Source organism: Bos javanicus, chromosome 19 (genome assembly GCF_032452875.1).
Source record: "Bos javanicus breed banteng chromosome 19, ARS-OSU_banteng_1.0, whole genome shotgun sequence".
Lineage (NCBI taxonomy): Eukaryota > Metazoa > Chordata > Mammalia > Artiodactyla > Bovidae > Bos > Bos javanicus.
In genome coordinates, this window is record NC_083886.1 from 53,957,935 (window position 1) to 53,974,581 (window position 16,647).

The window sequence follows — 16,647 nt, forward strand, 5'->3', positions numbered from 1 at the left end:
CCAAATTTGGAGACTGTGGGAAATGAGACAGTGGGCTGAACCCTAACCTAACAGGCAGGTCCACCTGAGTGACCACTAGCCCTGGGACAAAGGGCATGGTAAGCCATATAAATACAGTTTTTCAGGGACTCAGAGTGGGGCAGCTTTTACCCCTTGCTGTGTTGGAGGTTACTTTAACTTAGCAGGCTGGGCCTTAGTTTTCCCAGCAGTAGAACGGTTAAAACAATATATATGACTGCACTCCTTAGTTGAAATGTGATGGAGGTTTCTGATAAGAATTGAAACATTAATCTGGACATGTAAGCAGTGAAATTATGTATTGACAGCTGAGCTGGGCTGTCAATTCCTGCTTTGAAAGTACGGTCTACTCTTAACAGCAGAACTTTAAACTGTGTGGGTAACATCTACAGTGTTTTGGATCATATAAGACAATATTGATGTAGATACCGAGAGACCGATAAGTCACCTTGTAAACCATGTAAACTTGGGCTATCAATAATTACAATACAGTGCTAGTAAATGTATTTTCTCTTCCTTATGATTTTCTTAAAAAAATATTTATTTAGGCTGCACCAAGTCTTAGCTGCAGCACGTGGGATCTTTAGTTGCATCATGTGGGATCTATTTCCCTGATCAGGGCTCTACCTTGGGCCCCTGCATTGGGAGCACAGAGTCTTAGCCACTGGACCACCAGGGAAGTCCCCTGCTGCTGCTGCTGCTAAGTCAATTCAGTCGTGTTTGACTCTTAGCGACCCCATGGACTACAGCCTACCAGGCTCCTCCATCCATGGGATTTTCCAGGCAAGAGTTCTGGAGTGGGGTGCCATTGCCTTCTCCAGGGAAGTCCCCTATGATTTTCTTAATAATATTTTCTTTTGTCTAGCTTACTTTATTGTTAAGAATACAGTGTATAATTCATAGAAATACAATATGTGTTAAAGACTATATTATGGGTAAGGCTTCTGGTCAACAGTAGTTGAGTTTGCAGTAAGTCAAAGGTTATATTCAGATTTTCAAGTATGCAGGGAGTTGGCGCCCCAACCCCCATGTTGCTCAAGGGTCAGCTTGGGTGGAAGCTTCGGTCCAGCATAACATGCCTACACAGAGCAAATATTTTAACAAGCGTGAAGAGCCAGGCTTGTTCCAACACCCTATTGCTTAGGTTATTCTCACCTTCTGGTAACAAAGCAAAGTGTGTTGCAGGGAATTCCCTGGTGGTCCAGTGGCTAGGACTTTGCGCTTATACTGCAGGGAGTGGGTGGTTCCGGCATCCTCATCAGGCACATTTAAAAGATCAATTATACGGACATATTCATACCTCAGGATAAGAGTGTCAGAAGTAAGACCCCCTTTACTTGTTTGCTGTGTGCTGTGCTTAGTTGCTCAGTCATGTCCGACTCTTTGCAAACCCATGGACTGTAGCCCGCCAAGTTCCTCTGTCCACGGAGATTCTCCAGGCAAGAATACTGGAGTGGGTTGCCATGCCTTCCTCCAGGGGATCTTCCCAACCCAGGGATCATTTGCTGTCAACATACTGCAAACCTCTGCTTTCTAATGTGCCTGGTTTAGTGGATAAAATGATTACCTAGTTTTCACTAAATTAACCTTCACAAGAGGCCAGCAGTTCAAGCAGTTCTGGAAAGAGGCTGTGGATTAAAGATATACCTAGTGACTGGAGGGGCTTCCTGGCTGGCTCAGCGAAAAAGAATTCGCCTGCCAACCAAGTTCCATCCCTGAGTTGGGAGAAGATCCTCTGGAGAAGGAAATGGCAGCCCACTCCGGTATTCTTGCCTGGGAAATCTAATGGACAGAGCAATCTGGCTGGCTACAGTTCATGGGGTCGCAGAGTCGGACACGTTAGTGACTAAACCACCACAGTGATGTAAGGCAAGCAAACAATGGTAAAGGACAGAGCTGGCACCTGAGCAGGTTTGTTTCACGAAGTTAAAGACGCTATTCTCTCACGACACAGAGGAACCCGCGGCAGGTAGCGACGGTGGTTCAGAAGCCGATTCTGAGGAGCCGGATTCTTAGAGGCACTTAGAGAAGTTTAGGGTAAGATGCCATAACTGGTAATATTCTACAGGGCAACCGAAAGCCATCACCTCCAGGGCCATCTCTTCTGCAGGGCGGGATTTATTAGCGCCGCCACCAGACACGCGAAATACAGGGACTCAAAGAACAAGGAGACGCAGTCCAAGGTCACGCGACCAGTCCTGGAGGCCCTGGAGCTGGAGACCATCCCAGAAGCCTTACTCTCCCACACTCGACCCCGGGTAGGAGCTTTTCCATTAGCAGGTTAAAAACCGGCCTGGGGGTGGGATTGGGGGGTGGTTAAAATGAGAGCTGAGAAGCAGGCAGTTAGATTCCAGATTTTTCAAAAGCAGACGATGTACAGTGGGGATTTCCATCAGAAGGCAGTGTTAACGAGTAATAACGCGTGTGCCGGTGCCGGGTTGGGGACGTGCGCCCAAGTTCCCACTCGAAGCAGGGCCACCAGGGAGATTTCGCATGGAGCACTGGCGTGGCCTACAATCCCGTCTGCAGGGGCTACAGGTTTAACGGTCCCGCACAGAGAACCCATGAAACGCGGGGCGGGAGGGAAACCAATTCAGCCCCAGAGCCCACCCAACAGGGCCACACGAGGTAGGCTCCTCGGCGCCCCGCTGCCTCCGCACCGATTAATCTTAGGAGTGAGTAGAGTTCGGCCCTGCGAGATCCCAAAAGAGGCCCTCCCGAGCGAGAGCCGCAGTACCCCCAGTCTCTCCGTGGCCAGCCTCCGTTCCCCTTTCACGTGACCAGGAACGCCCCGCCCCTTCCGAGGAGTGGCCCCGACGCACATTCGTACGCACACGCGATGGCGTCACTTCCTGGCGGCGGCGGCGCGGGGCCTTGCTTCCGCTTTCCGCTACGGCGCGCGCTCGGCTCTCAGCCCGTTCGGTATCATGGCGGCTACGGCCACGATGGCGACCTCGGGTTCGGCGCGGAAGCGGCTACTCAAAGAGGAAGACATGACCAAAGTGGAATTCGAGACTAGCGAGGAGGTGGACGTGACCCCCACATTCGACACCATGGGCCTGCGGGAGGACTTGCTGCGCGGCATCTATGCCTACGGTAGGTAGGTGGGCTCGGGCCGCGGACTGGATGCGCCCACGGAGAGAGCAGGGGCCCGGCCGGGGCTGGGGTCCGAGACTGGGAGTCCTGCGGCCCTGGGGGCTGGCGGTCGGAGGTGAGGCCTAGCCCGGGGGCCCTACCCGCGTTTGTGTCGGCTGGTTCAAGTGTTCTCTCGGCAGGGCGTCGTGCTGGGTCCCGCGAGGGCTGCAGGGTTCTCTGTGCACTCCCAAGTCATTCATTCAGTGGATGACTGTCTTGTAACAGATGCTAGAACGTGCGCGGCTGTAGGCACTGAGGGCTTAGCAGTGAACCAGACAGGCCTAGGGAGCTTAAGTTGCATTTGGGAAAAAGTGGTAATGGCTATGAAGAAAATAAAGCGGATTAACTGAATCAAGCATGACTGGGTGAGGAAAGAGTTAATAGGGTAGTTAGGTTTGGGACCTCCCAGGCTGGCATTTGACCTGAGACCTGGAACAAAGCCCGTTATGAGTAGATTATGGTAGAACCGAGCAGAGAGAGAAGCTGGTCCCAGAGCCCTGCAGCCTGAAGCCTTGTGTATTCCTGAAAGAAAAAGAATTCCCCTTGTCCTGGGAACCTAGGGGCAAGATTGGGGCGCGGGGAGGGGTACAGCCAACAAACGTGGTGCCAGATGATGAAGAATTTGAATTTTATTTCTGAGTCCAGTGGGAGGCCTCTGGAGGGTTCTAAACAGGGAAGTGGTGGGATCAGATTTACAGTTACAGAGGTGGTCCTGGGTATCTGAAAACGGGGGGAGGCGAGGCAGGAGAGGAATCAGGGAATGTTAAGAGGCTTTTGTTCCAGTCCAGAGAAACGATGATGGAATTGTGTTGGAAATGGGAGTGCTGACGGGGTTTGATTGTGGGTTGAATGTGAGGCTCAGAGGAAAGTCCTGGGTGTGTGAATAACTGGGTAGGTGATGATGCCCTCTCTTCTGGTGGGGGGCACTGGAGGGAACTCTTACTGGATGAGTGGAGCTTGAGGGACCTGTGAACTATCCAGTGGAACATGTAAGGGAGGCAGCTGGGGAGCCTGAGAAGAGGTAGGGTTGGGGATGCAGATGGGAGTGATCAACACTTGTGCTTAATGCCTGGGACTGGGACAGACATTTTTCTATCCAACAGTCTCTGACACTGTGACAGTTCAGCACAGAGAAAGTGCTGAGGGAATGGGAGTTGGAGAGCCATAGCAGCCAGGCCTGGTAGTGTGGCTGACAGCCCTATCTGCCTCTGGGCACCCAGGACATCGCTGCCCTAAAAACACTGTTTTTAGTTTCCCAGTCCATGTGCTGGGTCATCTTGAGGGGTTTAATTCATCTGTTATATTTGCTTTTGTGTTAGATAGGAAAATGTATTATATTTTAGAAAACTACCAGAAATTGAAGTATGCTATGTTTATTTTCTTGCACTATAGAGGGATGGTGTTGTAGTTCATGTAGCTGCATCAAGCAGGAATGTGATCCAAGCAGTAGATGAAATGGAGTTCTAGGTGATATGAACAACTTGCAGACTTACTACTGGTTGGGAGTGGTGACTACAGTACTGATTGGTTTATCCTCCTTTTTTACCTTAAAAAGTAACGTCACAGAACCCCCAGCAGTGCAGGTTATTGTAATGTAGCCAAACAACACACAAGTAATTGGAGTAAAGTGTGAGCCTCCCTCACCCCCATTCTCCAGGAGTAACCACATTCTTTTTTTAACCTCAGGTCTCTCTGTTTTGCAACAATGTTCCTTAGAGATTGTTTCTGTATAAATAAGATTATGTGTTGGTATGAAAATCCCCTTCAGCTTAGTACTTCATTCAGTAGTTTATTCTGAGCTTAGTATGTTGGACATTGGGTTACGAGTAGGTGGGGAATTTTAAAAAGATACCATCTTCCCCACAAGGAGCTCCAGTTATGGTTTTAAGTATGCTGTCCTAGTGGCTAGAGCTCATTTTTTTGTTTTAATTTACAGGTTTTGAAAAACCATCAGCAATCCAGCAGCGAGCTATTAAGCAGATAATTAAAGGAAGAGATGTCATTGCGCAGTAAGTCTGCTCATGCAATAGGAGTCAAGCTCTAGTCAGCGCAGGAATCTGTAGTTTAGTGCTTCTCCATTCAAACGCTTTTACCAGCTCTTGACTGGACTTCAGCTGTGGGCTGTTTTTATTTTTGTGTCCTCCACTCTAGAAAGCATTCTTTATTTTTCTTTAAGCCAGATTTACTTACTTATTGTTTGGCATATACATTAATACTCTTTTAATAGCTTTGTTTCTGATTTGCCTTATTTTTAAAGACTCATTTACCAAAAAAAAAAAAAAAGTCTGAAATTGTAGAAAAGAGTTATATAAAAAGGTAATCCTTTGCTGCTGCCTGGAACACCCATTCTACAGATTCTGCAGTTCTGTAACCCCCCGATGCAAAGGCCACTTTTACTGTCCTTAACACCTGTGATTTAAAGGTTGTGCCTAAGTCCTGCCCCCTTGTGGTTAAGATGTTGGTTAGGGCATTGGGGTCAGTGAAGGGGGGACTCTCCTTGGAAGAAGCTGCCTAAGTGCTTCTGCAGCCCACCGCCTCAGAGCACTGCTGCAGCAGGGGTTACATGAATGGGAGCAGAGGCATGTAGCCCAGCATTCTACATCCCATTTATCTGTGTTTTCTTTACTAGATCTCAGTCTGGTACAGGCAAAACAGCCACCTTCAGTATTTCTGTCCTCCAGTGTCTGGATATTCAGGTAATCTTAAACTTTAATCCTTGGAAATACTTCCTTTACCTTCTGTAACTACAGTCTTCAAGAAGTACAGTTCTTAAATATATCTAGTTGTACTGAATAAACATATTTTAAGAGAATCTTAATTGTACACTAGTATCTGAGCTAATATCCCATCAGAAATTCCTTTTTATTTAAACCGTTTTTTAAAATTTTATTGAAATGCAGTTGATTTGCAGTGCTACATTAGTTTCAGATGGACAGCAAAGTGGTTCAGATGTGTGTGTGGATATATATACACATATGTATATACTTTTAAAGATTCTTTTCCATTATAAGTTATCTATTTTATATATATAGTAGTGTGTATATTTTAATTCCAAACTCCTAATTTATCCCGCTCCCCAACTTTTCGCATATAATAACCACAGATTGTTTTCTGTGTCGTAAATTGGGAGGCTTTTGTTAACTAGTGGAAATCCTTGTCTGCAAACAAGAATCCTGACTAGTATATCTCATTATTGCTGCTTGTCTGGTTTAAGTAATATTCAGACTTGCTTACCTGAAATCAGATGTGTGGTTAACATGAGGTGATATTCAGAATAGATCTGAGTCTGAATATGTGCGGTCTACCTGGAGAAGGGAATGGCACCCCACTCCAGTATTTTTGCCTGGAGAATTCCATGTACAGAGGAACCTGGTGGGCTGCAGTCCATGGGGATGCAAAGAGTCGGACACAACTGAGCAACTAACACACACACACCCCTCGAAAATACTGAGGTTCTCTATTTTCTGACAAAAATTATTTTCCTAGGTTCGTGAAACCCAAGCTTTGATCTTGGCTCCAACAAGAGAGTTAGCTGTGCAGATCCAGAAGGTGAGGTGGTCAAAGATGGCAGGGTCGCATTTGCAAGTGCACTTGATCCTCGAACCACATGAGTTTGAACTGCATGAATCCCATTTATATGCAGGCTTTTAAAAATGAATGTGTACTACAGAACTGCCTGATCTGAACTTAGGTGGCTCCAAGGGTAGGGAGGGCTGACTGAAGTCGTGTAGATTTCTGACCAAGCTTGGGTTTGGGGTGTCTGGAGTCCGTATATAGGTATATCATCTGTATGTCATCCCTCTCTGCCATTCACACTGGTCAAGCCAACTGATTGACTTAATTGAATCTGTTTTGTCTCTTCTATTGGGTTTTTTCCCCCCTGATTCCTCATGTTTTGCCATAAATCACTGGTTTGTATGAAGTCATCTTTAGTTCTACTTGTATGATTCCCCTTAGTTTTTTGTAATCTTACAATTATAATTTTTTTCAAAAAAAAGTCCATCTTAATAAAAATAATTGTAACTATTTGGTCTTTATAGTGTAAACATTGTGGAAATGGAAATGTGTTTGTTAAGATGTTAATATTGTCTCTGGGTGGTAGGATTGTGAATTTTGCGTGTTTTCTTATTTTTCTATAGTTTCTAATACATACTGCTTTTATAATAAGAAAACAGTAAAACTAACTTCATTCTGGTGCAGAAAAAAATGGAAGGAAGAGACTTAGGCTGTCTGTAGTTTTATGGTAGAAGTAATAGCATGAATAATACCTGATGGTCGTTGTAAATTAGAATAGAAGCAGTCTTCATTTGGGGAGAATGCAGATGTTTCTGACTTTAGAGTGGTCTTGGCGCAGACCTTGGACATGAACCTGTGTTTTAATTCAGGGCCTGCTTGCTTTGGGTGACTACATGAATGTCCAGTGCCATGCCTGCATCGGGGGCACCAATGTGGGGGAGGACATCAGGAAATTGGACTACGGACAGCACGTTGTCGCCGGCACACCTGGGCGTGTCTTTGGTGATTAATTGCTTTTGTCTATAAAAAGAGCTTCAGTGATAGAGGACTATTTTCATTTTGATATGCTACCTGATAACTTTTTGCATTTGAGTAACTTTTAAGAAGTGGAGGGAAGGTCCCTGAAATGCGATGAATACTGGTTGAAATGGCTGGCTCTTTACTTATAACCTGACCTCTACTTATTTGGAAATCTAATTTCATAGATATGATTCGTCGCAGGAGTTTGAGGACACGTGCTATCAAGATGTTGGTTTTGGATGAGGCTGATGAAATGTTGAATAAAGGTATGAATAACAAGAGTTTTCTAGAATTGGGATGTGTTTCATGTATTTCTACTAAAATACATGAGGACAAATATGTGAGGACCCCCAAGCGACAGCAGTTGTGCTCTTAACACAGTGACTGGGAAATGTGTAATGACAGCTGTCACCGTGGCTCAGTAGCAGCTGTGACCAGTGCCTCAGAGTCTTCACGCCTCTGTTCCCTGCACACCCCTCTCCGCGGTCTTACTTCCACGTCAGGGGGCTGGGTGGGTCATCTCTAGATACTCTGGTCGCCCAGTGTAAAGGGAATAGTTTCCTTCTCAGGAGTCACCAGTAACTCGTGGGGTTCTTCCCAGGTGTTTTTCTGATCCCTGGTCCTTGAGCACTTCTCTTAGAACCTAGAGGCTAATGGTGTCCCTTGGAGCTGCCCTCCACCCCACGTCTGTCTGGGGCCCCTTACCTGGAGGTCCTGCTCATCAGCTAAGTTAAAGGTACAGTTACTACAAAGTGAGGTCTCTAGACCAGCAACATCTCTGTCAGTTGGGAATGCACTGGAAATACAGCGTGTGGACCCCTGGTCTCAGCAGTCAGGGCCTCGCAGCTGCCTGCCCCCTTCTTATGTGCTGTCTCCTAACCCCGTCCTGCAGAGATGGTGGTGTGGTGACCCGAGGGTGAGGTCCTGCTTGCCAGCAGATTTTATTCATCCTGTACCCTGTGAAATAATGTAAACTAGTTGCATTCTTTAATAGGGAGGTTTTTTAAGTCAAGATATCACTGACATCTAACATTTTCAGGTGTACAACATGACTCAGTATCTGTGGGAGATTGGTTTTGAATGGGAGGTTTTTAATTGAAGATTTTTTGGTGAAAATCCAGATCTCTGGATTTACTTAAAATATGGCAGGTTTGGCCACCATGGGTGTACATCCTCAGGGCACCAACAGCTGGAACTGAGGTATGACCACCTGGCAGAGGCCCAGGGTTATGGGCTCAGGTTTCTGTTGCTTTTAACTGTTGGCATCCAGGACTCTTGGGTGGGATCATGGTCGCCAGAGCACACCAGGGAGAGAAGAGGGGATGTGAGAATTTGGTCCAGCTCTGTAAGAAGATTCCTTGTGAAATCTCATACCTTAAAACCACAATGCTACACCTAATTAAATGAGCAATTGATGTGCGCCTTATGTCAGAGTGTACAGCCTTAAAAGTTCCTGTGTGTCTCATGCCTCATCCCAGGTTTCAAAGAACAGATCTACGATGTGTACAGGTACTTGCCCCCAGCCACACAGGTGGTGCTCATCAGTGCCACACTGCCCCACGAGATCCTCGAGATGACCAACAAGTTCATGACCGACCCCATCCGCATCTTGGTAAAACGGTGAGGACGCCCTGTTTCTCAAGAGAGACTAAAACATAGCATAGTTGTATCAGGTTTTCAGTTCAGTTCTGTTGTTCAGTCGTGTCCAACTCTTTGCGACCCCATGGACTATAGCATGCCAGGCTTCCGTGTCCATCACCAACTCCTGGAGCTTGCTCAGACTCATGTCCATTGAGCCGGTGATGCCATCCAACCATCTCATCTTCTTTTGTCGCCTTCTGCCCTCAGTCTTTCCTAGCATCAGGGTCTTTTCCAGTGAGTCAGTTCTTTGCCTCAGGTGGCCAGAGTTTTGGAACATTACCATCAGTCTTTCCAATGAATATTCAGAACTGATTTTCTTTAGGATTAACTGGTTTGATCTCCTTGCAGTCCAGGGGACTCTAGAGTCTTCTCCAACACCACAGTTCAAAAGGATCAATTCTTTGGCTCTCAGCTTTCTTTATGGTCCAACTCTCGCATCCGTACAGAACATGAAAATTCTTTTAACTTTTTTCTTTTGAAAAGCAAGCTTTTATATATTCTCCTTTGATTCAGTAATTTCAGGTGTAAAAATTTGCTGATAGTATTTATTTATCAGTGAGATTATTTGTTGCTGGGAATAAAATGTGTATTCTATTAAACAGCCAAACATTTTGTTTAGAACCATATACAGGGTGTGGTTAAAGGTTCAGCCTAACCCTGAGCTTGGGCTCATGCAGTGGAAGTGGTGACTCCTGGGAGGATGTGGCAGGTGGGCGGGGTGGGGATCTAATGACCAGACTCCTGTGCTGCCAGGGTTCAGGTTGGCACCTGGAATGGCACCTGGGCTGTGTGCGCCTCGTTTGTGTTGGAGGGATGAGTTGATAAAATTGTCTTTGTCCTCCAGTGATGAACTGACTCTCGAAGGCATCAAGCAGTTTTTTGTGGCTGTGGAACGGGAAGAGTGGAAGTTTGACACCTTGTGTGACCTCTATGACACGCTGACCATCACACAGGCTGTCATCTTCTGTAACACCAAGAGGAAGGTGCGTGGTTGTCCTGGCTCTTTAATGTCCTTGTGGCAAAACAAAAAACGAAAATCATAGAACTTAGACTTTTTCTGTTGAAGGCCAGAAGTACATGTTTTAGGCTCGTATGGGTACACGGTCTCTGCAGCATACACTTGGCTTTGCCCTTTAAATCAAGTTGCTATATGTGATGGGTGGACAAGCAAGTATGTCCAGAGAACACGTGTACAGGGTGTTGGTCTGGTCCCATGATTGTAGGCTCGGGACCACTAGTGTGGATGGCACCGGAGCCTGCATTCTCTGAGCTCCCAAGTGATGCTGATGTGCAGGTAGAGCTGAGAACCCTGGCAACTTTCCTTGGAAAAGGAGGATTTGGACTACATTCCAAATAAGATTGGAATTTAAATTTCTAATGAACATTGACACACATATATATGAATTTTTTTAAAGAGAATTTTTGCCCCAATATTTGCTGGGCAAATTTAAGTTTTCTACATATCCAGTGAAGATCGGTGTGAGTTTTAAGAACACTTGTTTTGTGAGTATTTGTATTGGTCCTGCAGGTAATTGACATGAAATCCTGAATCCAGTCTCTGGTTTGGTTTGTGAGCTTACGGCAGCACCTGTCTATTCCATCTGTAGGTTGACTGGCTGACGGAGAAGATGAGGGAAGCTAACTTTACCGTGTCATCCATGCACGGGGACATGCCCCAGAAGGAGCGAGAGTCCATCATGAAGGAGTTCCGGTCAGGTGCCAGGTAGGTTGGATGCGCCCTCTGCTCCTGTGCTGAGGCCACTGGCTAGCATTTAAGGGGTGTTACCTGAGCTCAGGGAGGTCGCTGACATGCTTGGTGAGCAGGGCAGCCACTGTGATGTGATAGACTAGGCTGAGGTGAGAACTAACCTTAACTAGAGGATCAGTTGTCTTATTTAGAAGCATATTTTTCTTGTTTCCAAAAAAAAAGGGGGGATTTTCTGTTTATCCTTTTTTATTGGTTTTAGCTTAATCCCACTGCAGCTGGCGAACCCACTTTGTATGATTTCTTTCCCTGAGTGTGTATTCAGAGTTGCCTTGTGGCCCAGCATGGGGTTGGTTCTTTGTGCTCGGACAGGATGGGTTCTGCGTTGTGCTGGCGTCCTGTGTCCTGGCTGTGCCTGTTGGCTTTCAGTGGGTTAATTGTGTTTCTCAGACCTGCATCCTTACCCCTCTCCCCTTGAGTCTGTTCCATCTGTGTTGAGAGTGCTGGTCTTTCTCTTGGGGGTTCTGCTTGTGTGTCCAAGTTCAGAATTACTAGACGTCTGGAGGATTTAGCCGTTACCTTGGAAGTACCTGCCCCGCTTTACTCGGGCCTCCGTCCTGAACCCTGCTCGTCTCCGCCAGCCTCCTTCGTGTACCTTTCTTCCTGCACATCTGGTTTCCAGACTTAAGCTTTGGATGGTTTCATGCAACCAGCATAGAGTTGGGTTTTGTTTTTCCTCTCCTTTAAAAAAAAAAGTTAGTTGGTTTATTTGGCTGCACCAGGTCTTAGTTGCAGCTCATGGAATCTTTAGTTGCGGCTTGTGTGGTCTTGTTCCCCGACCAGGGATTGAACCCAGGCCCCCTGAATTGGGAGCTAAGAGTCTTAGCCCGTGGACCACCAGGGAGGTCCCTGTTTTTCCTTTTCTTTTAATCTGATGATGATTGCTATCTTTTAATTGGAATATTTAGCCCAGTTTTGTTTAATGTAAATACTGCAGTTATTGTTGTTCAGTCACTCAGTTGTGTCTGTCTTTAAGTGTATTTTACGTGTTATTTCTTTAGTTTGGATTTTATTCTTGTTATTCCTTTCTTCACTTTTTATTTTGGAAAATGTTTATATTTTATTTCTTTGTGTTATTTAGCTGCTGATGATGCTGAAGAGTTATCAGCAACTGTGGTTGATGGTACTTTTATCATCTCCCCTGAGGGTATAGAGAACTTGAAATCCTTGACTTCAGTGACCCTCCAGACTTCTGTTGCTGTTTTCATGTGTTTTAATTTACATGTATTTCAACCCCCACAAGACGTTTTTGCTTCATATGATGAAATGGGTATAATTCATATCATAAATGCTTTGTGCCACACTTGTTATTCTTCTCTCTTTCCTTTATCTCTGAGCAGCTTCTGTCAGGGCTGCATTTCCTTCTGCCTGAAGAATGTCTCTGTATTTTGTGTCATCTGGTCTCTGAAAATGTCTGCTGCTGCTGCTAAGTTGCTTCAGTTGTGTCCGACTCTGTGCAACCCCATAGACGGCAGCCCACCAGGCTCCCCCATCCCCGGGATTCTCCAGGCAAAAATACTGGAGTGGGTTGCCATTTCCTTCTCCAATGCATGAAAGTGAAAAGTGAAAGTGAAGTCGCTCAGTCCTGTCTGACTCTCAGCGACCCCATGGACTGCAGCCCACCAGGCTCCTCCATCCATGGGATTTTCCAGGCAAGAGTACTGGAGTGGGGTGCCATTGCCTTCTCCACTGAAAATGTCTACTTCATCTTAAAACATCTCCTGATGTTGAAGGAGGCAGTCCAGCAGGGTTGGTCCCAGGAGTCCCGTGGACATCAGGCTCTGGGCGCTCGCATCCCTTACGTGAAGCACCTGGTGCAGTTGGCCTCCCGTGTTTGGTGTTGTCTTGGTTGCCGTTGTTCCCGTCAAGACTCCACTCCTATGAAAACGGTGTCTCTTCTGCAGGCTGCTCCTTAAGTCTGTTTCATTTGTGTTTTGTTTCAGTGGTTTTCACCCTCACGGGTCCATGTGTGATTCGGTTGTACTCCTCCTGTTTGGAGTTTATATGGCTCTTGGCCTCACCCCTCAGGTGGTGCTGTGGGTCCATTCTTTGCTCTCTCTCCGGGGCTCCAGTTCTGTGTGATTATCTGGTAGCAGCAACACCTCTCCTGTTTTTTTGAACTTTTTTTCCTGTTCTATTGTCCCTTGAAACTTTGAAAGTTTCTATACCAGTGATGTCCAGTAGGAATGTAAATCAAGTAAACGTGTTATTTAATTCTGTATATTATTTCAACATACAGTCAGCATTAAAAATATTAATGAGGTTTTTTTGCCCTCCCCCCCCTTTTTTTGTACTAAGTATCCAAATATAGTGTGAATCTTACAACTTCAGGCAATCTCATTTCAGACCAGCCACTCGGGTGCTTTGTGAGCTGGTGGCCTCAGCATTGGATAGCGTGGGTCTGTGGTGTGTCAGATTCTGTCCTTTGAGAAGGACAGAGTGGTGTGAGTTGCACTTCTAATTAGAAGACACTGTGTGTGTTGTGCACCAGAATCAGTGAGGCTGGTGTACTTGATGTTTTGCTAGACAGAAGTAAAATGTCCTTTCCAAGTAGTGGTGGCTCTAAACAAATTAAATGTAGTAGAGTAAAAGATAGCCTATATATATGTGTGTGTATATATTTTTTATTTTAATGAGATAAACAGATGATTTAAGTAAGTAAACCAAACACGCCTTCTGAATGGGGCTTTCTGGTGCTGTCCTGCACGCTTCAGCCTGCGGAGGGAACAGTATGAGGAGCCCTAGTGTGCTCATAGCTGGTCTGACCCTTTTCTGCTAGGCGATTGTCTCACATGCCTTTCTTTCTGCAGCCGAGTGCTCATCTCTACCGACGTCTGGGCCCGGGGGCTGGACGTGCCCCAGGTGTCCCTCATCATTAACTATGACCTGCCCAACAACAGAGAGCTGTACATACACAGGTACGCCATGCAAGCTTCTCCTTGGTTTCATTCTTGTTGGTGGATGTACTGAAACCTTCTTTGCTATGTTTACTAAAGTGATTTTGCTTTATTCTTAAAGAATTGGGAGATCAGGTCGATATGGCCGAAAGGGTGTGGCTATTAATTTTGTAAAGAATGATGATATCCGCATCCTCAGAGACATCGAGCAGTACTACTCCACTCAGATTGATGAGATGCCCATGAACGGTGAGACCCTAAGTCTGTCTGTGATTGTTGTAGGAAGAACTTCCTGGTTCCTAGTTTGGGGCACTTGAGGTTTTCCCATTTTGCTTTGTTTTTGTGAAGTCTTTTGTGAGCTTTTAGTTAACTTTATAAATTTTCATTTTGTTTGTATTATTTCTTATTGTTTATCTTTCTTCACTTTCAGTTGCTGATCTGATCTGAAAAATCTGCTCACTGGAGCCTCTTCATCTATTTTGTATCCATTTGGAAATATTTAGAGGCGGTTTCTATTTAATGGGGTTTGTGCGAACTCTATTCTCGAAGCACCTCCTTGCCCCCCACCTCACCCCAGAATGAACTCTGGAGATGGGGCCACCTTTTCTTACCCATGTGTAAATAATGCATTGCTTTCTTTTTCATTAAACATTTAAAATTTTTCCCATAAATTCTAATTTGTATTTCTTAAGGTGGACCCAGCTCTTACTGTCTGTATGATCTCCTTTTACTCTGAATTTTGACCTTTAAGATGGTGAAATAGAAATGGTAAGCTGCCTGGCCTCTCCATACTTCCCCAGATTGGTACTCGATCCCATTTCTTAAGGATGGCAGGTGTGGGAGTCAGACCATCAGCACTTTTCTTTGGGTTGGCCTGGGTCTGTGTGCCTGGGTGTAGAGAGCAAGATAGGATCCCTGGGCGGATAACTGTAAGGAACCGTTCACAGCCAGGCTTCTCTGGGTTAATGAGCCCACCTGTCATGGCTGAGGAGGGGCCAACAGGAAACCAGCCACAAGGGAAGACACCTGAGAAACTCAGCCTAAATCAGATGTTGTCAAATAAAGAAACAAATGCAGACGTCCATAGAAGTGTACCCTTGGGGATGATTCAGAAGCAGTATGTGATTTCCAAAGGTTTCATAACCATTAGCCCTGAGTGTTGGTGAAGATGTTGGTGCGTGATGTTCATGTGAGTAGGTACAGACTTTCTGGAAGGCAGCCGGGCTCTTGGGCAGTAGGAGCCGTTGGAATACTCCCCTTTGAGGGAGTCACTGCCATCGGCAGTGGTCTGGAGTGCAGGCTGCACAGGTGTGCTCACCAGTGTCCCCCGGCACCAGGGAAAGGCCTGAAAGGGCTGTGCAGTGCCAGGGGTTGGGGAGGGAAGCGACGTCCTATCTGCACTGATGCACATGGGCGGGGGTTCTTGGGCGAGTGTCTGGGACTGCTAGTGTCACAGGCCAAGTGGGTTCAGTTGCTCCCCATGGTGGCTAAGTGTTGGAGTTGGTGTGGAAATAACCCAAATGCCCACTGAACTGAAAGATGCAAGTACATATGATGGATATTGTTTGGCAACAGGAGGGAATGAAGAGCTGGCACATGTTGCGATTTGAACCTTGAAATAGGCTGAGTAGAACAAGCCAGTCACAAAGAGCCACACAAGTGCTTCTGTTTCTATTAAATGTCCTCAATTGGTAAATCCATAGAGACAGCGGATAACCGGTTTTCTGGGGGCTGAGAGGGAGTGACTGCTAAAGGGTACAGGGCTTCTTTGGGGGTGATGGAAATGTTCTGGAACTATAAGTATGGTTGCACGATTCTATGAATATACTAGAAGGTACAGAATTGTACATTTTAAAGTGGTAAATTGTGTGGTATGTGAACTGTATCAAAAATCAGGTGGGGAATCTAACACTTCCTCTAAATTATTCTTAAAAAGGGCATGAGCAAGAGGGAAAATACTTGTAAAGCATGTACTCGACAAAAGACAAACTGGAAAATACGAAGAATTTTGTGTGTAGGTAGAATGATTGTCCCCCCAGATGTGTGCTCAGTTGCTTAGTCATGTCCAACTTTTTGTGACCCCATGGACTGTAGCCTGCCAGGCTCCTCTGTCCATGGAATTTTCCAGGCAAAAATGCTGGAGTTGATTGCCATTTCCTTCTCCAGGGGCTCTTCCTGACCCAAGGATTGAACCCGTGACTCTTGAGTCTCCTGCATTGGCAGGCAGGTTCTTTATCACTAGCGCCACCTGAAATTGGGTTCTAACATGACAAACTCAGAACTGAGGGCTAAGTATGAGGGCTACTAATTGTCTATCAACTTCCATTTTTTTCTTAGGATCTCAGACAATAGTGAAAATAAACAAGGAATTACTGTCTGTCAGTGCTGTGGGCAAGAATACGTCCTAGATAAGAAGTCTCTGTTAAATCCACCTGAGGGTTTCCCTAATGGCTCAGTGGTAAAGAATCTGCATACTAATGCAGAAAACCGGGGTTTGATCCCTGATCCGGGAGGATCCCACATGGCTCAGAGCAAACTAAGCCTGTGCTCTAGAGCCCAGGAGCTGCAGCTACTACAGCCCATGCTCTCACTCTGAGAAGTCAGAGAAACCCATCCACCCCACCTCCAAATGCCCACATCTTAATCCCTGGAACC

General features: G+C 45.9%; 1 protein-coding gene and 1 long non-coding RNA gene across 2 annotated transcripts; one reads left to right on the top strand and one right to left on the bottom strand.

Annotated features, from left to right (window-relative positions):
- Positions 1-2,116: 2,116 nt before the first annotated feature.
- LOC133232794 (uncharacterized) lies at positions 2,117-2,766 on the bottom strand. Its single transcript, XR_009731457.1, has 2 exons — positions 2,679-2,766; positions 2,117-2,311 (listed from the first exon to the last, which is right to left on the bottom strand). It is a non-coding gene; the product is annotated as an uncharacterized LOC133232794 (long non-coding RNA).
- An 89-nt stretch (positions 2,767-2,855) lies between these two features.
- EIF4A3 (eukaryotic translation initiation factor 4A3) lies at positions 2,856-14,654 on the top strand. Its single transcript, XM_061392660.1, has 12 exons — positions 2,856-3,114; positions 5,090-5,162; positions 5,783-5,849; positions 6,640-6,702; positions 7,539-7,671; positions 7,875-7,955; positions 9,168-9,309; positions 10,175-10,313; positions 10,938-11,053; positions 13,906-14,013; positions 14,114-14,241; positions 14,423-14,654. The coding sequence occupies exons 1-12, from the start codon at positions 2,946-2,948 to the stop codon at positions 14,437-14,439; spliced, it is 1,236 nt and encodes a 411-aa protein (XP_061248644.1). The 5' UTR covers positions 2,856-2,945; the 3' UTR covers positions 14,440-14,654.
- Positions 14,655-16,647: the final 1,993 nt, after the last annotated feature.

Excerpts from the sequence above, each read along its gene's own strand:
- EIF4A3 (XM_061392660.1), top strand. The coding sequence starts at position 2,946 with ATGGCGGCTACGGCCACGATGGCGACCTCGGGTTCGGCGCGGAAGCGG. Across the intron at positions 5,163-5,782 it reads GGAAGAGATGTCATTGCGCA|ATCTCAGTCTGGTACAGGCA; the intron begins GTAAGTCTGCTC and ends TTTCTTTACTAG. Across the intron at positions 7,672-7,874 it reads CACACCTGGGCGTGTCTTTG|ATATGATTCGTCGCAGGAGT; the intron begins GTGATTAATTGC and ends CTAATTTCATAG.